Source organism: Osmerus mordax, chromosome 2, assembly GCF_038355195.1.
Source record: "Osmerus mordax isolate fOsmMor3 chromosome 2, fOsmMor3.pri, whole genome shotgun sequence".
In the NCBI taxonomy this organism is placed as follows: domain Eukaryota; kingdom Metazoa; phylum Chordata; class Actinopteri; order Osmeriformes; family Osmeridae; genus Osmerus; species Osmerus mordax.
The window spans coordinates 14,238,235-14,250,866 of record NC_090051.1 but is presented as its reverse complement, the minus strand read 5'-3'; the positions used below and the strand labels follow the sequence as shown (position 1 = coordinate 14,250,866).

The following is a 12,632-nucleotide window of genomic DNA, read 5'->3' as shown; positions in this document are numbered from 1 at the left end:
CCTGCTCCAGTCTGCCTGTCTGATGTCTGTCCTGCTCCAGTCTGCCTCTTGGATGTCTGTCCTGCTCCAGTCTGCCTCTTGAATGTCTGTCCTGCTTCAGTCTGCCTCTCTGATGTCTGTCCTGCTTCAGTCTGCCTCTCTGATGTCTGTCCTGCTCCAGTCTGCCTCTCTGATGTCTGTCCTGGTCCAGTCTGCCTCTCTGTCTGTCCTGCTCCAGTCTGCCTCTCTGGTGTCTATCCTGCTCCAGTCTGCCTCTCTGATGTCTATCCTGCTCCAGTCTGCCTCTCTGATGTCTGTCCTGCTCCAGTCTGCCTCTCTGATGTCTGTCCTGCTCCAGTCTGCCTCTCTGATGTCTGTCCTGTTCCAATCTGTCTGTCTGCTTGAATCTACATTAGCTTTGTTTTCCGGTGTTATAGTGTCTTTCCCTGAGGACCTTGAGATATTATTTAGTTTATGACTGAGCCTTGCTATAACATTTCCCCGGTCCTTGGGAAACAGTGACACACACACACGCACACAAACACAAACACACACACTGTTACAAGTTCTCCCACATAAGTCTGAGCTATTTATTCCATCCTGTATTTACTTAGCATCAGGTCGGCCTGCTGTCATCATTTACAATGTTAACAATCCTGTCCCTTCTGCCTGGATATACAGTATCTGCTTATGCCACACACACATGCTCATGCGCACACACACACACACACAAATACACGCACAGACACAGAAGTCTAAACAGTAGGGAGTAAAGTAGGGAGAATACAGAGGGATAGTTCACTGCCTGGGAGAGTGTGCCATTGCCTGTTGGTGTCTTATAGATGCCACAAAGCACTGACAACATCACACAGGGGTGAAGCTCTCTATGACATGCACACACACACACACACACAGATCTTTAACACCAAAACACATGTGGTGTTGGATATGTCACATGGATGTGGGACATTACCTGTAACAAAGGCTATACAAACCAAATTGGAATGTCGTTGTGTGGAGGGCTGGGACAGCTTCGTCCCTTCCATACGAGCCTACACTCATAGACGGACTGTACACATGGCTGTGTACATACCAACATGGCTGTGTGTATGAACCAGCGGTTTCAGTCCTTGTCCCAGTCGGTATGAGTGGCTCCCACCCGTCGCCTGGAGAGGGAGGGGCGGCGGGGGGGGGGGGGGGGCAGAGGTGATGTTCAGATAGGAGAACGTGTTTAGACACGGGCTTGATCCGCTTCCCTTCTTCTGACCTGGATCCAAGGCCCAGTTATGAAAACCCGCGATGGGATTTCTGAGAAAACTAAATAAATACATCTGAATGTTAAGACGGGATCCCTAGTAGACACAGGAGGGCTGAGAGACAGGAGAGGGGTATGGAAGAAGGGGTGTGCCAATGGGGGGGGGGACGGTGAGCAGACAGACATGGGTCTTTTACGGTTTATTTTTCCTTCTTGGTTTCTCAGTCTCTCTTCTACAGGATAGCTTTGCGTTGCTTTAGTCTGCCACTTTCCCCTCTCGAATTTTCCCTGTATCTTTCTCCCCCCTCGCTCCCTCCCTCCCTCACCCTCTTTCTTTCTCTATCCATCTCTCATCATCCACTCTTCCTTGGGCTTCGGGTTTAAGGTTTACATTGGCCCTAATGTGTTTAGACTGGAGCTAATATCTCCAGATACATCATATATACTCGGGAGAGCACGTGCACCCAGACAAACGTGTCTCTGGCCTAACACTGAGGGTCTACAGAGAGTGGAGAGAAGGATGGAGAAATGAGTGTGTGTGGGTGTATGTGTTGAGCCTCAAAACTCAGGGGGTTCCTAGGCTGAGAACAGAACAGTTTAGACCTCCAGTATCCCAGAGGTCTTGGGGGCCCCACACCTGTGCGATTGCCTCACACTGCAAGAATGACACTTCTAGGGTCTGAGCTTGAGTCATGTGTGCGTGAGAGCAGGACCCAGCTGCAGTCTGTGTGTGTAAGGGGATCTTGAAAGTGTGTTTTCTAAAACCCAATATACCATTACTTATTACCATTTGGAGTTTATAACAGCTCACACCCTGCCAAACTGCTCGGAACCAATGGCCTCATCTCCTTCTGTTTGTGCATGTCCATTAGACATCCATTAGCTACTTTGACCAGGGCACCCCCGAGTATAGACTTACATCTATTAAATGGACTGTAAGGAACTGACTGGTACTTTATAAAGGACTTGAGACGAAAGTTCACACTGGAAGATTGGAGACTGGATTATCTATGCATTCACATAGAATTATTCACACATAGTTGAGATGCTGATCTCAATCTGGTGAAAGGGTCAGACAATTTAAATGTTATGACCCTCCCCCCTCCTCTATTTGCTTTAATGTAAGAGCTGTTTAAGTTAATGGGCGAATAACAAGTGAAAACAGCATCGACAGCAGTAGCGGGACGAGAAACCTCACATTAATCAGATTATAGTAATGACGGGAGATCTAATCCACTGTGACCAGTCCCTGGCCAACTCATCCAACTGGACAATCAGAATCCTGGAATGACCCTGGTGTCTTGGTTCCAGAACGCCCAGTGGTTTCCCACGGTGGGATGCAGGCCACGCCTACACCATCTGTGGCAAGCATTCCTGCAGCGTTGCACACCACATGGATCAGCCAATCAGGGCAGGGTGCCAAGCAAATGCAGATTATAATGAATGTATGGCCTCTCTGAGATATCACAGAGCTCAGTCAAGGCAAGTCTTCTCAACCTGGTCTAATCCTGGTCTAAATCAGGTCTAAACCTGGCCTGGTCTAAACCTGGCCTGGTCTAAACCTGGACTGGTCTGAACCTGGCCTAGTCTAAACCTGGCCTTGCCTGAACCTTGCCTGGTCTAAACCTGGCCTGGTCTGAACCTGGCCTGGTCTGAACCTGGCCTGGACTAAAGCTGGTCTAGATGTGACCTGAATCTCAACATAAACACTGCTGAATATCTTATGGTTTGACCATAGACTTATATTTTGGTAGTCTCATGACAGTCTATCTGCAATGCTTCTGTGCCTTCTCTCTCTCTCTCTCTCTCTCTCTCTCTCTCTCTCTCTCTCTCTCTCTCTCTCTCTCTCTCTCTCTCTCTCTCTCTCTCTCTCTCTCTCTCTCTCTCTCTCTCTCTCTCTCTCTCTCTCTCTCTCTCTCTCTCTCTCTCTCTCTCTCTCTCTCTCTCTGAAGGGAGTATTGAATGCCCTAATCACTTCCTCTGCAGCTGTAGACTGCTCCGAAGGCAAGGCCTGATTGGAAACACATGGCACTGCCGTTGTGAACAGCAACTACCGTGCCTACCTGCTGAACACTACTGCCCAAGGTGCACTGCAACACAGTAAGAGACTATTGTAACACACATACTAGAAGATTAGGGTCAAATAAGACCTTGACTACCCCCGGACAGAATGGGAGGCTCACTTAGTCTGTGTATGTGTGTGCACAACAATGCATACACGTGTGTGTGTATGTGTGTGTGTGTGTGTGTGTGTGAGAGAGAGAGAGGATGTTTGTGAGTGTGTCTGTCTGACTGACAAAATGAGTCTCTCTAAGGAGAAAAACAGAGGAGTGGACGACAATAGGTATTGACAGGGGAGAAATGATGTCATAGGAGGGAGGGAGGACGGGACGGGAAAGGGTGAGCTGCTCCGGGATGCCATTCCAGGCCTCCGGAGACAGTTCTGGACTACATGTGGACCTGGTTTGTGATAGACAGATACAGGTGGAGAGAAGGAGAAAGTGCTGGGCATTTGATCTGTCCCAAAGCAGCATAAACAGCGTCAGCCTATTGATACAAATCTTTAAGTAGATATTAAACAAGGACACACCCTGCTACTATGGCTACTATGAACAACTAACGTGTTGTTCTCTGGCCTCCCAATTACCTACTTAAAAAATGTACAGCGGGTGCAAAATGCTGCTGCTAGACTATTGACTAGAACCAGAAAGTATGATCACATAACATCTACTCTCGTCTCTTTACACTGGCTCCCTATCCAAGCCAGGGCTGATTTCAAAGTTCTATTACTAACCTACAAATCTCTGCATGGATTGGCACCACCGTACCTCTCTGGTCTCCTTGCACCCTATCGCCCCGCAAGGACACTTAGATCTCAAGATGCCGGCTATCTGGTGGTTCCCAAAATTAAGAAAAAAACTGCAAAAACGTAACTTAAAAACGTTTCTTGTTTAGTCAATTCTATAACCGTTAAATGTAAGTGTGTGTATGTACTTTCTATGTACTTTCTTTGTAACATCTAGATTTTACAAATAAAGTAAACCTGTTCCTGCATATTGTTATTGTTATAGTTTCCGTTACTAGTTGGTGACAACGGGGGACGGGGCATTCTCACCCTTATTATATAAATATAACTTATTTTAGAGTTCTTTCCCCTGGAACAGCTTTCGTGTTCCAACCGAGGGGGGCTGTCGCTGTCTTGGTGTGTGGGGCTGCATCAAATACCCTTTTTTGCTCTGCTAAATTGCTGCACTAGTCCACACTTGACCTGTGGGGATCTCATTCTAAATAAGATTGTAACTGTTAGCTGCTCCTGGCATTCTCTAATCCCTGCTCTCCATTCTCTCTCCCCCCTCCACACATCCCCTGTGGTGTGGGGGGTTTGAGCTGTCAGCACCTGCCTGGTCGTCGGTCTGCCAACGCTGGACCTGGTCGCCAACCGGAAACCAGTCTCCATGACGGGCAACAGCGAGTTTCCCTTCCTACATCTACCAAGTTGAACAAGGGATTTTGGTGTTTCAAAACCCATTGACACCTCCCTGCTGTATGACTATGTTTAGCCTGTGTTCTGCTCCTCTCTCTCACCAACCGTCTCTGGAGGAGGGGATCCCTCACTGAATTGCTCCTCCCAAGGGTTTTTCAATTTTTTCTCCTGTAGTGAGTTTTTCTGGGAGTTTTTCCTTGTCTTCCTTGAGGGTTTAGGCTGGTTGAGGGGCAGTTCTATGGGCGTATGTGAACCCCTCGGTGACATGCTTGGGTGTAAAAAGGGCTATACAAATAAATGATTTGATTTGATGGCTTGTATCAATGCAACTCCTAACGAGCTCTACTGGATCCGTGCGGAGGGTCATCGTGGTTCTGAGCGAGGGGCGGGGGGGGGGGGGGGGGGGGGATTCTCTTGTAGCAGCTTCACACAGGCCATGGTTGCTATGATGTGCTGCTGCTGCTGCTACAGTTTGGGCAGTGGCAGACATAATTATGTGTGTGTGTGTGTGTCTCTCAGCACCCTTTAAGAGATGTTCCTCTGTCTCAGGGTAACAAAGCTCCCTTGTCCAACAGGCTCCAGCATCTTTACATGTGGTGAGGTTGAGGCCCCCTGACAGCCTGTTAAAGATGGCGCCGGCTGGAGGGTCACGGGCTGCTTTGGCGAGGAGAGAACGAAGAAGAAAAAGAGTTCCTTTTGACCCTCCAAGGAGACGATCTTGTGATGTCCATTGGGGGGGAATTGTGTGTTAGAATGCGTCGCTTTGTGTGTTGCGGGCTACGCGCAAAAGGGTGGGACCACGCGCCAGATCTCTTTGAATGCAGAGGGGTTTAGGATCCACAGCCCTCTTGAGGAATGCGGAGGTGCGAGCAGTTAATAGGCCGGTTAGGAGTCTCTCCCCGCCTGGCTGCTCCCAGTCGGAGCGAGGGTCTTACAGGACCGGGTCACCGCTGGAACTCCACAGCCCCCTGACCCTCGCTAACGGTTGGTGGCAGTGTTTTCCCCCCCCCTTCTGGCTGTTGCCTTGGTTACAGAGCACAGCTTTTAAGGACTTGACACGCTAATAAGACGCGGGTGGGTTGTGGGCCGTGCACGCGCACACACACAGCTGCATGCTGTCTGTCTGAAGCCCTCTTCACCGAGGAATGTTTCATTTCACAACTTGTGCTTGCCCACGCAGAAATGTCTGCCCCGTCTCGGATGAGGCAGTCAAAATGGTGTCGAGACCGTCTGCGCGGAGGGGTCTGTCTGTACATTTGTACAGACAAATGTACGGACAGACAGTGTAAGGACCCCCCCCCCCCCCTCCCCCCGCCGCCGTCCCCAGAACCATACTGTAAATAGAACTGTGTTCTCAGAGGGCCGGACCCCCACATTCCAGACTGTTCCGTTATCCTGTCCCCATGGAGACAGGATGGTCCATGACGAGGAGGGGACTTCTGAAGGTATATTTGGTCTTGTTTTCATGGAACAAGGAAATCACACCATTTATAGAAGGCAAACACAAACGATTTCTGTTCCCACACAAAAGCGTCACTGTCTTTCTAGAAAAGATACGCGGATCGTCATTGTGCTCCACTTCCTCTGACGCGTGTCACTTCTTGTTCCACATCTAAAGCAGCTTTTTCCAGGAGGAAGTGGGGAATAAACTTATCTTTTCCAAAAACTGATCTAGTATTTTCAATACTTCTGTCCATTTGACTGTCCTTCTGTTTCTTTGTCTGGCCAACTTGGAACTGCTCCTGGGTAGGATCTAACGCTCTGGTTAGTTATACATTTTGTAATATTAAAGAATCATGTGGTGTCCCAAGGTAATTGTATGCAGAAGACATGAGTGAAGTATCTTCTCACACGGCAAACAACCTGAACATTTATGTGAGATTTACATAGAAGTGATTTTGCCGCATAAAATAACAGTACTTGATGGACCGATTGTCTTCATTCGACTTGTTGTTTCTGAATAAATGACATGAAGTAAGAAATCACAGATAAAGAGGCCATATGGAGGAGGACTTCTCTTCCCCCTGATAACCTCCTTACATTTCACTTACGATGACTACTCTGGAAAACGTTGTGAAATCTACGCGCGCGTCAGCCATTTGACAGCTACATTAGACGAGAGCGGCAGCATGGTAGCGCCACCTGTTTCTTCCTCTCTCCCTAGGAGAGTATCTCTGACTCTCTTGTGCTTCACCCGTTTGTCTCTCTCTCTCTCCTCATGAGAGGGAGGCGAGGTGAAGAGGTCAACTCCTGATAGCTCTTCATATCAGCCCCTTCCTATTCCTGTGAACTGGGAGAGAAGATGAAGAGGAGTGGATAGGGAGAAGTTGGAACCGAGAGGAAAAAAGATTGGACAAGCGGAGCGGATAGCAGAGGAGAAGAGAGGAGTGTGATATTTGTCTTTTGCCTCCAAAGTCTAAACACTTGCGGTGGTGCCAGGGATGTGGGTGGTGGCAGGGCGCAGAAGATGTGGACTGCCAGACGGCCTCTCCAGCCCCCAATTTGAGCATCTACGGAACTCAACTCATGCACACACAATAAACTCCATTCTTCCTCGATCGCAAAAACCGCCTGTCTCTCTCTCCGTCTGTGTTGTCTTTGTTTCAAGATCTTTCTCGGCGTCTCGGTTTTTGTATCTGCATCTCTCTTCTGTCCCTCTGCTTCCCTTTTTCCTCTCCGGATCTCACCAGATCTTTCTGGGTCCAACTTACATTGAGTCCGAATAACACGCCGTGGAAGGGAAGATCATTGCGAGTCTCCAGAACTGAGCGGGAGACAGCTGTATTTCAACACAGATGTCAGACTGATGGATCAGCTCCAGTGACAGATGGAGGTGACACCCCTCATCGGCTCCAGCCTCGCCCAGGCACATCCATAATATGTCTGAATCTTATAAACATGGAACAACGTGTGACCGCAAATCAACCAACGGTCACCCCTCTGGAGAGGTTGGTATGAACGATTGCAAGCAAACCACAAATTTGAATGTCATCCAATCAGCACAGCTGTGAGTGTGTGTGTGTGTGTGTCGGGGTCTGAGTCGGGCCAAGTCGAGGTCCTGAGAAAGATCTGCGGATATATATGAGTCTAAGCAGCGTATGCTGGTTATGGAATGGTATTCCTAGGAGGGGGAAATGGAGAGAGGGAGACAGAGACAAGGAGAGAGATGGAGGGAAGGAAAAAGAGGAAGAGATGGAGGACAGACATCTGGATGAATCCACTCTTGCATCTTATCGTCAAGAGCACAAAACAGAGGGAAGAGATAGATGGGGAGATGGAGGTAGCGGGAAGTGACACCAAGATGTAGGGTCGGTTCAATAGATATCGCCAAAGACTCATAGGACAGACGGAATTTACTGCTACAATATGTAAGCAGTAAAACTTCCAGGACAGACTGTAGACTCTCGGGACAAAAACATGAAACTAAGAAGTAGTGTTTGTATCACAGCATTCTACTGGATTTTATCGTGTAAATAGGCAGTGACTGTGATGGAGTGAGGATGAAGAGGATGAGGAAGACGGAGGAGGGGTGAAGGAGAGGATGTTTCAATTTCCCTTTGTTTGTTGAAACAAGGGTCAGGGTAACAAACATGCCCAAGTGCCAAGGTGCTGGAGAGAGAAAGACTGAAAGAAAAAAAGACAGAGAGATACAGAGAGATACAGAGAGAGATAAGAGAGAGAGAGAGACAGAGAGAGAGAGAGAGAGAGAGAGAGAGAGAAAGCCTCTCACAACCTTGGCCCTGACATTATAATGCTTCAGAGAACAATCAGGAGAGAGAGGAAGCCCAGCTGAATGTCTGACCTCTCTCTCCCATAGTCTAAGCATCCTCTGGAATGCGAGGGAATGGACTTCCTCTCCTCCCCTCGCTCCCCTTCCATTTCCCTCTCGACTCCTTCGCTTATGGTTTCCTGTCAACGCAGCGGGTGCGTAGGTCAGAGGTGGAGAAGATTGTAAAACCTCAGAGCCGGAGAGGCCTTGTGCTTTGCTGTTCCTTTCCCCTCCCCCCTGAACATCACTCAGGCTTCACTCTGCCCGCATGCGGGTGGTGGTGGTGGTTCCCTGGGGCCTGAGCCCTCCCCCACCAGCTGGGCGTGGGGGTCACTCTGGCTCCCTGAAGGGCCGTTAGCTCACTGTACACGTCTATCTATCTGTTCTCTCTCTGGCTTCTTTTGGTTTACGTGTCACGCACCGTTTCTTTTCCCTCTACTTCTCCGTTCTTCCTCCCTCCGTCCTTCCTTTCCCTTCCTTGTTCCCTCTCTCTTCTTCTTCTCAACCGCTCCCCACCCCCCGAAAAACACACAACCTGTCCTCTTTCATCCTCCCGGTGTTCATTTCTCCAGTTTCACCACCAAGAGGGTCAAGGGGGAGAGAGCCCAAAACCCGTCATGGCGCTGACGATGTCGCATTGCATTGTTGTGGTGCTGTAGTCTCCCGAGAGAGCCAAATGGGAGAGAGTTGTTCTGGTACCTGAGGTTGAGGTTGCAGGGGATAGAGACTGGGGTACAGAGGCTACAGAGGCAGAGGGGGGTGTGGGTGTGGGAAAGAAAAAAGTGACTTACCCTGGCGCCCTTCTCCGGGAAGCATTTGCACCCTCCGCTGCAGTCCCTCCCTCCACAAGGGCCGCTGTGCTTCTCACCGCCCTGAAACACAGCAGCAACACCAGGCCAGAGATCAAAACATGGGCTTCATGACTAATCGGCTCGTTGCTTGACAAGATGATTGGTTGTATGAATAGTTGTGTGTTTATCTTTCTGTGTGTGTGTGTGTGTGTGTGTGAGTACTGGATGTGTGAGTCTGTCTTTACGTGTGTGTATGGGGACTTTGTTTGTCTGGTTATCGGTTGTTCTGATGTGGTCGGTCTGACTCATGCTAGACTCCAAATACTCCTCAGACATCCGGACGGACGAAACACAGACGTGAAACACACTGGGAACCACTGGCATCGACTGTGGGCCTTCATACCAGAAACACTGCATGTCAATTAGCTGTTTGAACACGAGCCCATTCATCTGGACAGCCACAGGCGGTCGACACATCCTCCACAACAACACACAGAGCTACTCACACACGCAATATCCATAAGTAGATATTCCCATTACCATACAGTCGCTGGACATGCAAACCGTGATCTCTGAGACCGAGCCTGAGGCTGTGACCACCAATAGCGTGCACACTGCATCAGTAGTCTCTCTCTCTCTCTGTCGACATATGAATGAGCGCAATCTCCACAAATCCACATTATGATTCACACCTCATTAGTGAGTCAACGATCCTAAAGGTTTCCAACTCAGAGCCTGAGAGAGAATAGTAATGATGAGAGAGCAGAAGCTCGTATACACAATTCAACACACTCCCAAGTTCCCTCTCAGAAAACAATGTACTGCCCAGAACAGGCCTCTCAGTGAGTATGGACACACTGCGTGCTTGTGTATGAAAAATGTGTTTCTGTGTTAGTGTGTGTGCCATCTTCACGGCTGGAGTCTTATCTCAAGACGTCACTGGACTTTCCGTGCCCACGTGCCCCTCCTACACAGTCATACCACAGGCAGCTTACACATCAACAGTCTGACAGGGGTCCTCCCTCGCTGTGGGACCCCCCCCCCCCCTCCCTGACGGACTCCCCCCCCCTCTCCCTGCTCCCACTTCATAATGAAACTCCCAAAATGGACTACCAATGCCACAGGACAGAGGCATGTACCAGAGGAATTCTCTCTCTCTCTCCTCCCTCTCCCATCCCTCTTCTCTTCCACTGCCTAAGGCCTGGGGTCTGACAAAGGCCACATTGAGACCCTCCCTCCAGTAAGGGCATATTGAGACACCCCCCCCCCCCCCCGGCAGTAAGACAAAGACCCTCAGTCTCCCCTGCCAGACTGTCCTTTCTTGGTCCCCTATCTCTCCGACACAAAGGCCCTCTTCCCCTCAGCTCTGTGGAATGCATTAGGCTCAGTTTCCCCCTCAGCTCTATTTGATCGTCGCTATCCGTCTGCCCGAGCGCGGCTGTGTTAACTGCTTCTGTTCGAAGTTGAGACACAGAGATGACCAGATAGGTGTCATCGCCAGGGAGCTTAACTACAGCCATTGTTTTACAGAGCAAACTTGAGTCCTGCATCCTAGCAGTCTAGGGTGTTTGACATCTCCTCTGGTTAGGGGGCTTGACATCTCCTCTGGTCTAGAGTGTATTCTGTCTACTCTGGTTAGGGGGGCTTGCTTTATCCCCGGTGGTCCAGGCCTATAGTGTTAGTCTAGGGTGCAGGACAGCCAGGGGTCAGTGGGAGCATCTCCATACTGGAAAGGAAAAAAAGGGAGGGAAGCCTCACCACAGGATTTGAGACACACCCCTACAGGAGCGAGAGGGAATCACCGTGTCACACACTGGGACATCTTACCTCTGGCCAGACACAAAGAACAAAACAGAATTCCCCCTAAACAGAGACATGTGCGTGATAAGGTGGCTGAGTGGAATCTATTTAGACTTGATCTAACCGTCGGGCCCAAAATAGATAATGAGAATTCAACTTGAAGACAATGCCATTGTGTTACAGTATCCTGTTTCCCTGACAACAATTCTCTCTGACAACAAGTCTTTACCTTCTCCAAGCTTGACAAACTAATGACTTTACCTCCATTCTGAGAACACTCAGGGAAATGTATGTGTGTGTGTTTGCGTGTGCGCAACTCCAACCAGGATAGCGAGGTCAAAAGCTAATCAAATGAGAATTAGACACCAGACTACATCGCCTCCTGTGTCCTTACATTTTCTCCGAAAAGATTTGTGTGTGTTTCTCTAACTATAGGTGGTCTCCAGTCTGGGGTGGATTGATGTTTGTGTTTAATGAAGAAAGCTGAGGCCATGTAGACTCTTGTACTCCCTTCCTGTGTGACTGCACTAAAGCCTCCCTCCCTGTCACACATACTCCCATACGCCCCATACGGTAAATCCTGCTGTGTAGGCAACATACAAACACACAGTCTGACAGAGAGAGACATATACACACACACCCTGCAGTATATCACTTTTATCTTATCAGCGAATGTCTTTAAGGATGTATGGTTGAATAGACTTCTGGTAATTAACCACCCACATACATACACACACCAATTAATATCATTTAAATAACAGTAAGATAACAATCAAGAGAGTGTAGTATATCTTCCGTAGTTGGTTCATTTCAAGATTTGCTGTGTCTGTTTGTGTGTGTTTGTGCCCGTGTGATATGTACAGAAAGGCAATGAGCTTAACTGAAAACCTGACGTTTAGATGTTAGTCGGAGAGTAACATAACACTCAGAGTATGGTCCTATGTCCAGACATAACAAGCCCTGTCCAAATGATGATGCTTTGGTTGGTTACTGTGGTCAATGAGTCATGGTGGGGGTTCAGGCCCAGGTCTAAGATCTTATAAAACCGCAGACATATCTATAGCACACCACAAGCACACAAACTAACATTCAACCGGGATCAGACATGTCAATATCAAACCATAACCACATCCCACAACCATTAAACAGAAGCACACAAACACTGTGACTAATCTCAATGGTCCATTCACTGTATATCAGCCAGACTAAACTATACACAACTCAAGATACTAAATTACACACCACAGACTCAACAACATTACCCGGGCCTAACTACAGACCCCATATCTGAGGAAAGATGAGGAAAGAACCGTTGTGTAGGAAAAGCTGAATCTAGGAGTGTCCTCTCTTTTAACACACACACAAATATACACACAGCTGACATACAGTACAGCACACTCATGGCAACCCACAGCTGGGCTCTGCTGTTTACTGCTGTTTGCTTGGACATCCCATATGTCCCTTGGTGAATCCCTTCCTGTCCCTGGATGTAAACTCCACCGATCATTATTCTGTCTGCTTTCTAAAAAAGGTATAAAGACGCGTATGGCTGGA

General features: G+C 48.6%; 1 protein-coding gene across 3 annotated transcripts in view; it reads right to left on the bottom strand.

Annotated features, from left to right (window-relative positions):
* Window positions 1-12,632, bottom strand: part of col4a2 (collagen, type IV, alpha 2) — a 49,174-nt gene that overhangs the window by 23,026 nt on the left and 13,516 nt on the right. For all 3 annotated transcript variants that reach the window (XM_067251197.1, XM_067251215.1, XM_067251204.1), the window contains exon 4: window positions 9,279-9,359. In XM_067251197.1, the coding sequence (XP_067107298.1) occupies window positions 9,279-9,359 (81 nt within the window). The remainder of the gene's footprint in view (window positions 1-9,278; window positions 9,360-12,632) is intronic.